The sequence below is a fragment of the Gekko japonicus genome, unplaced genomic scaffold, assembly GCF_001447785.1.
Source record: "Gekko japonicus isolate JY-2015 unplaced genomic scaffold, Gekko_japonicus_V1.1 scaffold1737, whole genome shotgun sequence".
NCBI lineage: Eukaryota > Metazoa > Chordata > Lepidosauria > Squamata > Gekkonidae > Gekko > Gekko japonicus.
In genome coordinates this window covers 140,347-156,585 of record NW_015165295.1, presented here as the reverse complement: position 1 = coordinate 156,585, position 16,239 = coordinate 140,347, and the positions used below count along the sequence as shown (strand labels likewise).

The 16,239-nt window shown below is 45.5% G+C and overlaps 1 protein-coding gene across 1 annotated transcript in view; it reads right to left on the bottom strand.

Annotated features, from left to right (window-relative positions):
- Nucleotides 1-12,225, bottom strand: part of MYRF (myelin regulatory factor) — a 188,662-nt gene extending 176,437 nt beyond the window's left edge. Inside the window, exon 1 of the mRNA XM_015410369.1 lies at nucleotides 12,081-12,225. Coding sequence (XP_015265855.1) covers nucleotides 12,081-12,225 — 145 coding nt within the window. The remainder of the gene's footprint in view (nucleotides 1-12,080) is intronic.
- Nucleotides 12,226-16,239: the final 4,014 nt, after the last annotated feature.

Sequence of the window (16,239 nt, the reverse complement as noted above, 5' to 3'; positions counted from 1 at the left end):
GATTGAAGCCATGGAGGAAGAATATCAAGCTCTACAGGAGAAAAATGTTTGGATTCTCACTGAACTACCTCATGATAGACAAGCTATTGGGAGTAAATGGGTTTACAAAGTCAAATACAATTTAGATGGAAGTGTGGACAAGTATAAAGCACGCTTGGTTGCAAAAGGTCCCAGAAATATGGAATTGATTACATTGAAATGTTTGCCCCTATCATTAACTTAGGATACTTCTCAGTGTTGCAAGCTCAAGAAATATGTTTGTGGAACATCTAGATGTCAAAATAGCATTTTTAAATGGAGATCTATCAGAAGAAATTTACATGGAGCAACCTGAGGGATTTCCAAGAAAGAGGACAAGAAGGGCTTGTTCGTAAACTTAACAAGAGTGTATATGGGCTCAAACAATCAGCTAAAAGTTGGCACGACAAGTAAACAGATCTTCCTTTAAACAAGGAAAAGCTGAATCTTGTCTGTATATGAGAATTAAAGATAGACAATATCAATATATTTTGACTTATATAGATGATTTATTAATATGCTGTCATCATAAAGAGGATTAAATAGAGATTAAACAACTTGGAGAAGTAAAACATTACCTCAGAATGGAGATTTAAAGAATGATGGAAGTTTCCTTCTAAGTCAGAAATGTAAAATTATGGATTTCATTGGATCAGTTGGTATGAAAAATGATAAAATAGTGAGTACTCCATTAAAACCAGCCTATTCAAAAGTGAGGGACAGCCACTTAGAAATAACAGTGAATATTAAGAAGCTATAGGCAAACTCCTTTGTTTGATGGATCCAGGTCCCGGTCACACAAGCGAGATAATCCAGGGGGGAAGTGAGACTTTTTGCCCTGGAGCAAAATGAAGTGCGGTAGCTTGATCAGACGTTTCTCCGAGGCTCTGTACTCAGGTTGTCAGCCACCGATCATACGTTGATGGTGAAGCGTGGCAAGGAAGGGGGGAGAAAGAAGCAGCACTGCACAATCACACATGGGGCGATCGCAAGCCACCGCTTCCCGATCAGACAAGCGTTTTGTTTTTTTTTAAAAAAACGAAGTTCCCGCATGCACATGACCATGGAAGCGAATCCACAGAGGCTTAAAAAAAATTTGGTGTGAGATGGGAAGCAGACGGGCGCCGGGTGCAACGGGATACCAGCGCTTCCGCGATCCGACACCTGCCCGCGCCCCGCATTTTCTGGAAAATGCTGCACTTTCCCAGGTATCTTTTTACTCCACATCTTCAGCGGGGCGATACGGGTTGCTGACAGGTGCAGGACACTTGCCAGATGTTCCCATGTGATTGTGCCCATAAAATCCGCCCGGGATTCGTCCCTATTGCGCGACTAATTCTGCATGTGACCAGACCCCCAGTTGGTCAGCCATGTTGGCCTGAAGCAGTACAACAAATTTAGAGTCCAATGGCACCTTTAAGACCAACAAAGGTTTATTTAAGGTATGAGCTTTCGTGTGCACACACACTTTATCAAATATGTTAGAATGGCCGGCAAGGTTCAAACTTTCAGCCAGAGAATGAACAGCAAATTAACATGAAACATGATGATGATCAAGATATGCAAAGTGACACTAAATAACAAGTTAAGGTTATAGGGTCAACAGTTGTAAACCAATAAACATGTCAAACTAGCTGTTTGACAGCTGTTGATCCTCCTAGAGACTTGTGCTACGTATTCGCCTACTTTGCTGTATAAATATATAGCTTAGGACTTCATTGTTTTATTAGAACTTTCCATTTCCCCCTTCCTAATAGATTTAGATAAAGAACTTTGTTTTTATTAATAACTGTAGTCTCCATTCCTTATTTACCCAACAGCAGGAAGCAGCACACAGCCACTTGCTCTTGAGCCAGATTGAGGTCATGCAGGGGCCAGATCTGGCCCACGGGCCATATGTTTGACACCCCTGCCCAATGCTTATAACGCTTATACCCTAAATGCAGCCAGCATTGTTCAGTGGTTAAAGACCCACTCCTCCACATGAAGCCTGTCAGGTGATCTTGGGCCAGTCACAGTCCTCTCAGAACTCTCTCAGCCCAACCTACCTCACAAGGTGCCTGTTCTAGGGACAGGAAGGGAAAGGCCATTCTGAGATGCTTTGAGACTCCTTAAAGTAGAGAAAAGTGTGGTATAAAAACCTACTTTTCTTCTTCTTCTATATGCAAAGGAAAACTATCACCGACAGCCCCAAAGATATCTGGCTATCCTCGACCAGGGCCCCAACCTGGTGGAACTCTCTGCTGAACACCATCAAGGCCAGGCAGGACCCTTTGCAATTCTGCAGGTCCTATAAGGCAGAGATGTTTTGCCAGGATTTTGGCTGAGGACAGCAACCATTCCCATCACGGCTGGCACTTGAGCCAACTATAGCAGGTAGGGCTGTTGACATTGCAGTGCCAGGGGAACAACATGATCTGGTACTGCCCCAGGGCTTGCATGACACACATTCATCTCTCAGGACCTTCATGAAGAGTAAGACAACAAGTTCGATTTTGTGTTACACCCAATGAACCACCACGGCCGTGCTGGGGATTTCTTCTCTAAGCTTGTTCATTTGCTTTTCTCAAACCCTTTTGTATGTCTATCTATTCTCCAAAAGAAAAAGAAAATCTCTGGAATGTCTGCAGCTGAGTGTGAGTGCTTAAGAGCATCTTGTTGCATGAACCTTCTATTCAGTACGGCCTATTACCAAAAGCCAGCTAAGGTGATTAATTAAAAGCTAATGCCTCTCTTTGGAGTCACGAGCTCCTAACAACATTAAACAATGCCCCTTTGCCCCCTTCCCTTTCTAACTAGAGATTAGGAGGGAGCAGGAACTTCCAGAAGAAAAGAACACCCACAAAACTTCACCAAGAAGAAATCCAATAAAACAGGTACTGTGCAACAACAACAACAAAACGTGTTCAGTCCATGCCCATCTTCCCTAAACCTAAATACTAACTTCACCAGAGACTTATAAAATATTCAAAATGGAATTGACAAGTAAACAATTTTCAGAACAAATCAAGCATTAGTAGAGTTCCTACATCTACAATCCACAATCTACAACAGAGGTGTCAAGCTCATTTGGTATGAGGGCCAGATCTGACATAAATGTCACTTTGCCGGGCCGGGCACTGTGTGCTATGAAACGTCATGCCAAGTAGTGGAGATAGAAATGTGACGGGCTTTTCCTGGGGGCTCGGGGGGAATTCACCTGTGGCTGTGGCACCAGGGTTGGAGGTGGTCTGCAAAAGGGAGCTGAACCAGGACCTCAGATAGGCAGGAGACGGGGTTAACAGCACCCCTGGAGTCCCTCTGCCCCGTGCGCAGGATACTACTCTCCCTCTTCTCTCTAGCCGTCCTTAGCACTTTCGCTCCCTTGCACGTTGTTCCTCCCCGGCCCTTCCCAAATGCTCCTCTTTTATTTCCCCTATCCACCCCTGGCACCGCCTCTCATCCCCACCTTCCCTCCTCCTAGCTTGGCCTCGCCCTCATTTATAATCACAGATGCTCCCTGGGCGTCTGGGGTGTGGTTGCAGGTGAGCCGGCGGCGGTTTCAGCTTTCTTCCAGCGGGATTGGAGTCTCAGATCCTAGGGTGGATTCGGTGCAGTGCTCGCTGAGGGGGTCTTGCTCTGCCGGTGTTATGATCTGCGCTCGAGCCACTGGGAGTCGAGCCGTTGGTCCCTGCTTCCTTTGGGGGCTGCAGATCAGTCCTTTCCCTGTTCCTCGGCTGTTGTTGGGGTGAGTTGGGTTGCATGTGCGCCTCCGGGGTTGGGGAGTCACATCCCGGGACAGGGGAACCGGGACAAGAAACTATATAAAGGACAGAAACTGGTAAGCTCTGAGTTGGTGTATCCTCACTGCAAAGCCCTGTGGGCTGGGAGGGGCTGCAGAGGAAAATCCACATAGGTGAATTGGAGAGGCAGCAGTGCAGCACTGGGCAGATGCTCCCATGATGCTTGACTGACTGCTGCAGATGAGGCTGTTCTGCCATGATGAAGCCACAATGGAGTGGCTCCACCCATTTCCCCCCCCCCGGTACTCCCTCCCTTGAACCAGCTGCTCATGGGCCACATAAGAGTCCTGGACAGGCCAGTTCTGGCCCCCGGGCCTTATGGTTGACTCCCCTGGTCTACAAGGTTCTTGGAGTCCCAAGTAGAAGCTATGACCAGTAGTGCATGCTTTTGTTTTGATACACAAACTGCATCTCTTTCTAGTGAATTCATCATCATCAGCCAATGCTTTGGTAATCTCATAAAATTATTACTATAATGAGCTTTGTGTCGGGTTGCTGTTGAAGACTGTTAGGAAGCTACAGCTAATGCAGAATATCATCATCTGTTAGATGGCTGGTGCTGATCAGAGAGGGCTTGCTATGGACATACTACATGCCTGTTCCCATATTAGCATCTTCATTGTTGAGACGCTGGGAAAGAGGGTGACTAGATCTTCACATAAAAGTAGGCCTTTTCAGAATTGACACAGCAACTTTGGAATTTCTAGGCCATTTCACTTCAGAGCTAATTACTATTGTACATCTGAGTTTTGTTTTCCATGGGATTTGTTGTTGCTATTTTGATCTTTAATACACTACTATGTTAATCCCCTTTAGCATACTTCAGTCAATTATTTTCCAAAATAAAATAAGTTGCAAGGGTGAAGCTGGACTGAATGCACTCAGGAGTCATGGGGTTACTTTAAAAAAAATCTCACAGGGGAGCCATGTTGATCTGCAGTAGAAGAGCTCGATTCAAATCCAGTAGGGCCCTTAGAGGCCAACAAGATTTTCAGGGTATGAGTGCTTGAGAGTCAAAGCTGATGAAGGGAACTTTGACTCTCAAAAGCTTATACCCTAAAAATCTTCTTGGTTTCTAAAGTTCTACTGGTCTTGAATCTAGCTCTCTTTCTTTTGTAAATCTGCAAACTGAATTCCACTGGAGTCAGCTCAGAGTTACTCTGGATTCACTCCAGCAGTGGTCTTCAAACACCTACCCCATGGAAACCTTTCCCCATGCTGATTTGTCTGCTGAAGAAGCCTCATGTGTTCTCCGATAGTGTGGGATTCATATTGGGCTGTTGAAAGTATCACTGCTGCTCCACGTGAAAAGAGAAAGTTCCTTAGAACATATTCAACAGTAGTGTGTTGCTGTGGAAGAATGGTAGGAGCTACAGAAGCTCGTCTTTTAGATTTTCTTCTCAACCAAGAACCCAGGAACACTACAGCACCACAGTATTTGATTCAGCAACATAACAAGGAGTAAACATGGGGCATGGGGCACTCCCACAGCCCTGTGTAGCCATTCTCTTTTACAGCCATTTCAAACAGTCAGCCGAATCTTTTGCTTTTTACCACATGCACATTTTGCCTTAAGCATGCACAAACCTTTTCAGAACTACCTTTAACTTTCTCACCATCTGTATTAAGAACACAAAAAGAGAAGCTATGTTGGATCAGGCCAAAGGCCAATCTAGTCCAACACTCTGTGTCACACAGTTGCCAAAACCCAGGAGCCCCAAGCACCAAGAATACAGAGCATCACTGTTCTAGACATGGTGTTCCATCTATAAAAGGTAAAGGTAAAGGTCCCCTTGCTCAAAAGCCAGTCGAATCCGACTCTAGGGTTGCGGTGCTCATCTCTGTTTCAAAGCCGAAGAGCCAGCGCTATCCGAAGACGTTTCCGTGGTCATGTGGCCGGCATGACTAAACACCAAGGCGCACAGAACGCTGTTACCTTCCCACCGTCTATACCTTGCAGCTAATAGCCACTGATGGACCTCTGCTCCATGTTTATCCAATCCCCCCTTGAAGTTGTCTATGCATATAGCTGCCGCCACTTCCTGTGGCAGTGAATTCCATGTGTTAATCACTCTTTGGGTGAAGAAGTACTTCCTTTTATCCGTTCTAACCCGACCGCTCAGCAATTTCATTGAGTGCCCACAAGTTCTTCTATTGTGAGAAAGGGAGAAACGTACCTCTTTCTCTACCTTCTCTATCCCATGTATAATTTTGTAAACCTCAATCAACACACCCCTCAATTGTTGTTTCTCCAAGCTAAATATCCCTAATCTCTTTAACTTTTCTTCATAGGGAAGGTGTTCCAACCCATTAATCATTTTAGTTGTCCTTTTCTCTTCTTTTTCCAATGCTATGATATCTTTTTGAGGTGCAGTGACCAGAACTGTATACAATATTCCAAATGAGGCCACATCATAGATTTATACAGGGGCATTATGATACTGTTTTCAATCCCCTTCCTAATAATTCCTGGCATAGCATTGCTTTCAAGAAACTCAGAGTAGTATTTTTACACAACACCCAACAACCCTTGGAGGCAGGTTATGATGAAATATACTAATTTGCCTAAGGGACACCCACTGAACTTCATTGCCAAATGATGTGAACCTGGGTGCCACTCATCCAAATCCAATATTCCATCCATTTCCACTAGAGTATCCTCAGTTTACTCTAGGGCTACCAAGCACTTACTGCGAATCAGCGGGGGACACATAGTTCTTGTCGGGAACATTCCCGCACAGAAAACACACGCGCTGCACTATGCTGTCGCCCAAACGTGACGTAGGTACGTACCATCGAGTTTTCAGCCCCATTGCCAGAGCGTCACCCGGCTACATGCCCAGCGTGCTGACGTCATGTCTGGGTGACAGCATAGTGCAATGCAGGTGCGTTACAGGCAGGAATGTTCCGGCGGGTCCCCCACCGATTCGCGGTAGGGACTTGGTAACCCTAGTTTACTCCATTACCAAATTGCAGGAGAGTGTGAGGGAAATGATAGAGGTAAATATTTGGAGAGGGGAGGAAAACAAGGACATTAATCCGTCACCAATCGAACAAAAGGAAAGAGAGCTGCAAGAGTTAAGTCCTTTGTGTATGAGAATGTCAGGAATTTGACTGTTTGGACTGGTTTTCTCTGCCAGACCTAAACATCCAAACTTGGCTCATGTCCAAAGGAAGCTTCCAGTACTACCTCAGACTTCCTTGGGTGCTCAGAGTTCTATAATTTATCTGTCCACCTCAAATTCACTAGAAGCCGCCTATTGCCACTTCCTGGGGGCCCTGTTGGCAAAAATAACACAGAATTCCCTTCCCTCACAGCCTTTCATCTACTCCAAAATAATTATCACCATTCAAGAAGACAATACCTTGTTCTCATACATCTGTCTCTAACATCATGGGACAGAAGGGACCCAAAAGCCTTTAAGAATTCCTAAAGGCACTTCTTTCAGTTTAAGGATGACTTGGAGGCACAATGGATGACGTTTGTCTTGGCCCTTGCGCACACCAAGTGACTTTGGGCCAATCACTGTTTCCACTCACAGTTGGTCACGTGATCAGGGGCTGTACTTTGCACCATGTAAATGCTATAAAGACAGAAATAATTATTTGCTTTTCACATGACAAAGTGGCCTTGTATCGACCCAACACAGGCTGACTCAATGATGTGCAAATTTAGTGAGCCCATGCAAAGGAATTTTTTAAGCAGGTAGCTGAAATTTTAAAAAAAGACAACACTTTGTACTGCCATGATTTCATTTTGTGATCTTGTTCACAAAACTGACCCCAAGAAGCCTGGAATATTCTGAGGGGCACTTTATGTGGAAGTAGGATTGTTCTGGTTTTAGCAGCTTTCAAAAAAAGTTAAAGGCATCCTGGTGCTTCAGGCCTTCATATTTACAAGGTTTTAAGATTAGAAATGGAATTTACATTGAGCGATAGGCTGACAGGTTTGTGGCATTTCTATTTATAAAAATGCTTCCCTCCCTTGTACAGTTGCTCCATTGCCCATCTCCTAATCACCCATAATCCTTCCTAGGTCACAAGGTGGGGGAGAGCAGAGCAACTGACAGACAGAGCTGCATCCTTGGATACCTTAATGAGAACCAGATGTGAGAACCTGGGGAAGATGACAAGGTCAGCCATTTTAATGGGCTGGTGAATTTCAATGGGGTGGGGGGAAAACAGAGGAGTGGCGTATCCAGACACAAGAACACATGGTGTTTTGGAAGCATGTGGTCTTCCACAGGGTAGGGTCAGCCTAAAAGATGGGGGGGGATTCTGTTCTCTTCCTAGTTGCACTAAAATCAAATTGCACTGCTGTATTTTAAAACACAGAACCACTATAGTGAATTAAATATAAAAAAGGATATAGAATGGGGAAATTATATGGAATCACATATACTCAAGTCTCGGTCCAATCTGAGCGCTAAGACTCGAGTCAGTGTCCCTAGCATGATTACATTTCCAACTTTTTTGTTGATCAGAAATTGGAAACCTAGAATGAGATCAAGATGGGTAGCCATGTTTGTCTGTCTGTCTGTAGCAACAGAAAAGAACAAGAGTCCAGGAGCACCTTAAAGACTCACAAAATTTGTGGCAGGGGATGCGCTTTCCTGAGTCACTGCTCACTTCTTCAGATACAGCTAGAATGTGAGGCCATCTGTACTTATATCTTGGAGAGGGGAGTGATTTCAGATGCCAAATGACAACAACATCTGAAATCGCTCCACTCTCCAAGATATAAGGACAGATGGCCTCACATTCTAGCTGTATCTGAAGAAGTGACCTGGAATGACTATAACAAATGTCTCTATATTACTCCTTCCCTTTCCCCTCACACATGCTTTCATTACAGATAACAGAACAATTCTTGATGTACTCCAAAAAAACAACAACCACCAAAGCAAGTTTCAAGTAACAACTCAGACAATCTTTGCATGACATGGAGTAAAAATACAATGAATTTGGGGGGGGAATGATAGATTTCAGCACTGTTTATGTATCTGGAAGTGCCACAATCAATTCACATAGCACCCTTTAAGGAAAGACAAATGACCTACAGTACAATCCTAAACAGACTTAAATCATTCTAAGCTCACTGACTTCAATAGACTTAGAAGGGCATAACTCTTCTTACGATTGTACTGTCAGCCTGTCTTACAGTTAAAACAATCCAGTGTCTTTACCAGGATCACAGGGAATAGGTGGTGAGGTATAATATCACAGTAATTCAAGAACTCTAAACTGATGGTTTTCTTAGAAATTATGTGCTTAGGGCTGCTACCAATAGCAGAATGTTACAATGAGTACCATAGTTTATTCCCAGCTACCAGAGCAAAGAGTCTTCTGCTCTCTGTAATAGATTTCCACAAAGCTGTGCATTGCCAGTTTCTTGAGTGTGAACTGTTCCCCATCCAGCCGTGTGTACTATTTATCATGTCTTATTCAGCCAGTGTGCAACCTTCCAGACATTCCTTTGGTCCCAGTGGCATCACCAAAGCCAGAACTAGAATGGAGAGCTAGTCATTCAAAAAACTGTCTTTTGCAAGTGACAGCCAGTGGGTTTCAATGAATATACACAATGGGTTGTGAAATCAGTGTACTGGGCTGCAGCATCGGCACATTCCCTGGGACTCACTGTGCTTCTCTCCCCCCTTCAGTCTTCAGCCATGTTTATACTTTCCTGCCTACTGATTGGCTCATTCTTCAGCCATGAGTTTGAAGAATCTACACAAGAGATTCCTAACCAAACACTGCCAGGGAGCACTGTGCAAAGAAGACTAAGGGAAACAGGCAATTATCATCCATCCTCCTTTTTGCCACCTGGAATCCTCCATATCACAATCCTATATTCCTACATGCATGTACACTGGGGAAATAACTCCTTTGGATTTTACTGCAAGCAACAACCTCTGTCTTTGAATGAATCCTCACACTGCTCTCTCAAAGCAGAGAGAGCAAAACGAAATTCAGGATCAGAAGCAGAACCCAACCCCACTTTCAGCACTGTAGCATCGTTGCTTTATCCTGAAGCAAACTCACCAGCACCTTAATTGGCTTGAAGTGTTGCACGATCCAAGTCCCATGATTGTGGACAATGCCCCCAAACCCTCAGCCCAGCTATGCAGCTCAACATTCCTCATTAATTATACTCTTTATTACCTGACTGTAAAATTTACCAGCCACTCTCAGGAGTAGAGGCAAGTCCTGTAACCTGAGAGGACAGCACAGACCCCATTGGACCTCTTTTCCCAGCCCCCATCAAATACTTCACAGACCACCCAGAGCAAAACTCCTGCAGCCCACTTTCCTATTGAGCACACATCAACTACTTAAATGTGAATGGAATAAGAACAGCTTTCCTAATCAAGAATACACCACTTAATTGGCACAAATATACACTTTCCCACTAAAACTACCATCAATCAGTCACAATCCTGAGAAGCACCACAACCCAGCACCAGCTGTGCTCACTGTGATCTAAGGAAACCGCCCCAAATGAGCGAGTCTAGGTATACCATATGATTGCTCCCTAAACCCAGGATTCTCTAAGTCTCACACCTGCACCAAAACAGACTTAGACAATTGCTAGTGGAGGAATGAATACCTACAGAACATCTCTCACATACCCTGGCCCGTATGATATAATGCTTCATTGTCTTCCTGTCATGGCTCAGGTGGGGTGTCACCTGACGCTGCCACCACTCTGGATTTAGGATCCCTTGAGAAGGCCCAGAGCACCCTCCCAAGATCTTCAGACCTCCTTTTTGACTGAATAATAGGCGTGAGGACCAGGCAGAGTACAACAAGGAAAAGGTTTATTTTATAGGACGTCAAACAAACAAGGTGCACGAATAATAACAGTAAGTGGGTAAAAAGAAAAGAAATCAAATGCCCTAACATGTCTAAATATACTGTCCCTAGCTCACCATCTCAAGTGGCCCTAGACTACTTATACTTCCCTCAGGATGAGGGTTTCTGCCCCACAGCAGCCTCTCTTCTGTCTCTGTTCCCTGGAAAGAAGAACAACTTTTTCTCTTGCACCAGTTCTTTTATTCCGCAGCCCTCTTCTTCCCTATTGGTCAAAATCGGTGCCAAAACTTCCCAAGGCCTTCTGGGGTTTGTAGGCCCAGCCTCCCCTACTGCTAGCCAGGCTCCCTGGACCTAGTAGACCTCTGGTGACACAGCCCAGATCATGACACCCCCCACCACCAAATCATGGGGTCCAGCCCTGGATCCCCATTGATGCGATCTGCACACGGGATTTGGGCTGTGCTTTGCCCTCTTTTAACTCACTCAACATTAACACAGAAAAACAGTAAAACAGTATTTTGATCAACATTAAAGAGAATACAACGTCAGGTTAATGCAATCCAGGTCCTCCTGGCCCTGGGTCAAAGCTCTTCTTTAATGTCTCATCATCTAGTAGCAAGGTTTTCGCTGGGAGTAAGTTCTAAATTGGATATTAACCACGCCGTTGAGTTCAGAGGTTTTGGACATTCTGCTTTTGTGTTGGTTTCAGATGGATGACTGGCTACTATATCCTGTAACACATACAGTGCTCTTTGTCTCAAATAGTCTGAATTTAGCCTCTGAAGTTCACGAAAAAGCTCAATTAGAACATGAGGGTGAGGCTCGTTTTGAGATATCAATGTAGCTACTTCAGAATAAATGGTGTCTCTCAAAGCTTCAAACACAGAAAGATCACTGCCTGTTTCTGGTTTGAATGTTTTTATCACAGAAGTAGGATCCACTGGATCTGGCATGCTACTAAAGCTCTCCAGAGAGTCATCATCAAATTCTCTTCTCCTGCTGGTGTTAGGTTGACTTTTGTGATTAACACTAATGGAATTTTGTACTGGCACTGCAAACTCAGTCTTGAGGAACAACTGGCTCTTTTTTCCTCCACTCTGATGGTCATTTACCCAAGTCAGCCTACTTTTCTCCACTTCCTCTTCAGGCTGCTTCACAACTCTTGGCTTTTCTGCTCTAGCTGTGGAACTACTTTCCAAGGGCTTTGGAAATGCCATATCTTCAGTTTTCCCAGTAGTGTTAAGTTCTAGGGGTGGTTGCTGATGCTGTTGTTCACCGGTTTGAGCAGCATAGTTGTGTGGAAAGTCACCCAAACCAGATGAGAACATGGAATCAAAGTTGATGCGGACTTCTTCCATGCTGGCATCTTCCTCTTGATCCTTCTGGATGCAGTCAGAGTCACTGGAGGAGACTCTACCACCGTTGGCTCTGCAACACTGTCTGGAGAAGTTGCTGGAGTATGCTCACCTTGCTGCTGCTTCTCAGATCGACGACGGGTTAACACCCCTATGTAGACATCAGTTTGCCAGCTAGGTTCCTCAGGAACATTTTCAAAGTCCTTTAAGAACTGCAGGTAGACATCTTCCGCTGGATTGGCCTCCTTTTCTGTCATCTCAGGTTCATGGACTCTGGGTTCCACAGTCATCTGCTCTGCTTAATCTTCCCCCACAAACATGGCTACTGGGGTATAATCATGCACAGCTACCTTCCATGATCCACTCCAGCCTTCATATTCTATAGGTATCCTGGCCACCGGGAGGGCAATCCCTTTGGCATCCTGCAGGTTCTGCACCCATCTTTCTTCACCCGGGATTAAATATTTAGGATCCACAAGAGAGTGGTGGACGGTGGACAACAGGGAGCTGGTGTCTTGCCAGGCTGCAACACTACGCCTATTCCACAGTGACTTCCATATGGTGGCACCAAGGAATACATTCTGCGTTGAACTCTGGAGGAGTGGGGTGGGGGCCCACTGAAATCATGTGGTATGGGGGGTACTTGCCTAAGCCTTAGGGTACTGCCTTTTAAGGTGTCCCCACTTGTTGCATGAAAAACACCTTGGTGCTTTCTTCTCCGCTGTTGGTGACTTCACCCCAGCACTCAAGGATACAGGTTGCTGCTCCTGGGATGGCAGTTCCTTTATTTCTGGCTGCTTTCTGAGTTGGGGAGGGGACTTAGGGAACTCCCTCTTATACCAGTCCTAGTTAGTGCAGTCCCTCTGCCCACCGTAGGCTTCAGCCAGTCGCTCCGCCCACTGTCCTACTTCTTGAAGGGTAGAAGGGCTCTTGACCACCAGGGGGCACCTTATGTACTCAGGAAGAAGAGTCAGGAACCGGTCAATGCACATCAGGGCCTTGACATCAGCCAGGGTCTTGGCATCAGCAACATCCACCCACAAGTCATAAGCTTTTCCTAGTCTGTGTATTAACTGTAGGTAGGACACGTTCCCTTCCAGTCTGATCTCTCTGAAGTGCTTCTGGCCCCCTTCCTTAGTGAATCCCACTCTCTCCTGCACTCTCTGCTTGAACAGCTTGTAGTCTGTTCTTTCTTCACCTTCCATCTGCCCAGACACTGAAGCTAGAACACCACTCAAATGCGGTCTCAGCTTTTCCGTGTACAGCTCTGAGGGGACCTTGTAGTTGATACAGATTTGTTCAGAATTCTGCAGGAAGGCCTCAATGTCTTCCCCTTCCTTGAACCTGGGGTACTTCCGACGGTCCTCTTTCACCGTGGCATCTGTAGGAGGTTGGCCCTTTTCTAGCTTAGCCATCACAAGCTCATGCGCCAGTCTAATTTTCTCCCTTTCTAGCTCCATCCTCTCTCGCTCTAGTTCCAACTTAGCTGCAGCCTGTTTCTCCTGTAATCTAGCTGCAGTCTCCTCTTTCTACAGCCTTGCTTTCTCTAACTCAAGGTCTGCCTGTTTAAGTTGCAGCTGGAGACATAAGGTCTCTTCACTCAGGGATGCCATTGCTTTCTCTGATGTGTCCTCCACTGACATGAGACCTGCAGCCCCTGTTCGGGTCTTGCATCTAGCAACAGGCGTGTCCTCTGGTTTTTCTTTCCCAGATAGGAGGAACATGCACTACCTAACTCTGCCTCACTATTCAGTTGATCCGACAACTAGAACATAAACAAAACCTTTTCACTACACCTTACCAGCCCCTTACTTGATCTTGCAAGCACCTTCAGACAATGGGGCTTCCTTAAGCCCAAAAGCAAAAAAATAAATAAATAAAAATCTCTCTGCCAAGGCCAAATGGCACTCTGCCTCACCAGGGTCCAAAATTAGTCCATCCCACTGCTACAGCCACCACTATGGATTTAGGATCCCTTGAGAAGGCCCAGAACACCCTCCCAAGACCTTCAGACCTCCCTTTTGGCCGAATAATAGGCCAAAAGTACAGGCCAGGCAGAGTACAACAAGGAAAAGTTTTATTTTATAGGAGGCCAAACAAACAAGGTGCAGGAATAATAACAGTAAGTGGGTGAAAAGAAAAAAAATCAAATGCTCTAACACGTCTAAATATACTGTCCCTAGCTCACTATCTCAAGTTGCCTTAGACTACTCACCCTTTCCTCAGGATGAGGGTTTCTTCCCTACAGCAGCCTCTCTTCTGGATGATAAAAGGCTGACTTCGCAGCGGCTGCTACCTGGGCCTCCATCGTTAAGGAGGCATACGGAAGCACTCCCAAACTCCTAATCTCCAATGCTGGCACCAACGGTGCCCCATCGAAAGTCAGGAGTGGGATCCCTACCCTCGGGCCACTCCAACTCAGGCACAGGACCTCCATCTTCGTCGGATTCAATTTCAATCGACTCAGTCTAAGCCAACCATTAAATTTAGAAAGTCAAAGTTTGAGAACCTCAGCCTAAAAACAAAAAATCTACCACTCTATAATCAAACCTAGTGTCATAGATAACAAGAAAGTTAGATCCATATAAAGCTAAAGCTAAAAATGTCTCTGGAAATCAGTTTTCAACTCTTTCAGGATGCCAAAAAAAAAGAGGAAAAAGATAACTCTAAATCACCATTCCTCCCTCCCTCCCTCTCGCTCTCTCTCTCTCTCTCTCTCACGCACCAGTTTTCTTTGAGATGAACCTCATAGGAGTTCCATATTTTAATCCTGATAACAAAGCATTTGGGTCTGACATTAGATCCCATGTCACTCAACATCATGAGAGACCAAAAAAGAGGCAAGAAGATTCTGCATGGTTCATTACACATTTATTACAGGTTAGTGCTCCTGACAACCCAAGAAGGCCTCAAAGAGATCTTCCCCCATTCCTCATTATTAAAACAGGGCTAAGCAGAGAGAGGTGAAGTCTCCAGAGTTACAAAGCAGTGTCATCTGTTGATTTCTTTTGATGTCTGGTTATAGATTCAGGCAAGGGTCATTTCATAGAAAAAGAGGTGCAGGAGCTCATTTGCATAACTCATTTGCATATACCACACCCCCTGACAAAGGGAAGGCATTCAAGCAAGCCTGGGTTCCCTTCCTGACATTCTCCAGGTGCCCCGTGGCTACAGGGCCCCTTGAGAAGTTCGGGCAGGGAACCCAGGCATATTTAGAAATGGGGAAGGGAAAGAAAGGCATTTAAATCCCCCCCACTTCCCCGAGTTTCTCCGCAAAAGTGCAGAGGCTTCCCCTCCTCAGCCAACCCACCGTGGCAGGCTGGCTGGAGAAGGGAAGGGCAGGCAGGCAGATATGCCTGGCTTCCTTGCCCAATCTTCTCCAGGTCCCCCACAACTGCAGGGCACCTGGAGAAGATCGGGCAGGGAACCCAGGCATGTTTAGAATGCCTTTCTTTCTTTTCCCCAGATGAGGAAGGGGAAAAAAGGCATTTAAATCCCCCCCTTCCCTGAGTTTCTCCGCAAAAGCAGAGAGGCTCAGGAGGAAAGGGGGGCATATGTCTGCCCGCCTCTCCCCTTCCCCTCTCCAGCCGGCCCGCCGCGGCAGGCTGGCTAGAGAAGGGGAGGGCAGGCGAGCAGACATGCCTGGGTTCCCTGCCTAGAGAAGATCAGGCAGGGAACTCAGCCATGTTTAGAGTGCTTCCCTTCCCCATCCGGCATTTAAATCCCCCCCAGGTGGTGGGGGAGTTCTGCAGGCCTTCCCTGGCCCGTCTGCCCGGGCACATTCCGGCAGGAAATTACCCCTGGAATCAGGTGGGGTCGCCATGTTGGACTGAAGTGACAGAAAAAAAATTGAGTCCAGTCAGGCACCTTTAAGGCCAACAAAGTTTCAGTCTGGGTATAAGCTTTCATGGGCATGCACACTTTTTCAGATGCCTGGTTATATACCTAGTGTCCAAAGAGCCACACTTCAGAATTTATCTACATCACCATGCAAGGTAATCAATTCTCACGTTACGTTTTGAGGTGTCTACCTAAGATATTTTGAGTGTGCACCTAGAAGTTTAAAGCATTAATTCATGAAATGTTTACAAACACATGCATCACACAGGTATAAACATCAGAGTGCCACAATTGGCTGCAACTCTTTGTCGAGCATATACCTACTGACAAACCTAATGTAATGTGTGAAAGGATCACTGTGGCTGATTTCTAGAGGTTTTTCCAAGTCTAATTAATGAAATCTGTAAACAATACACAGAAAGATGTCCTCC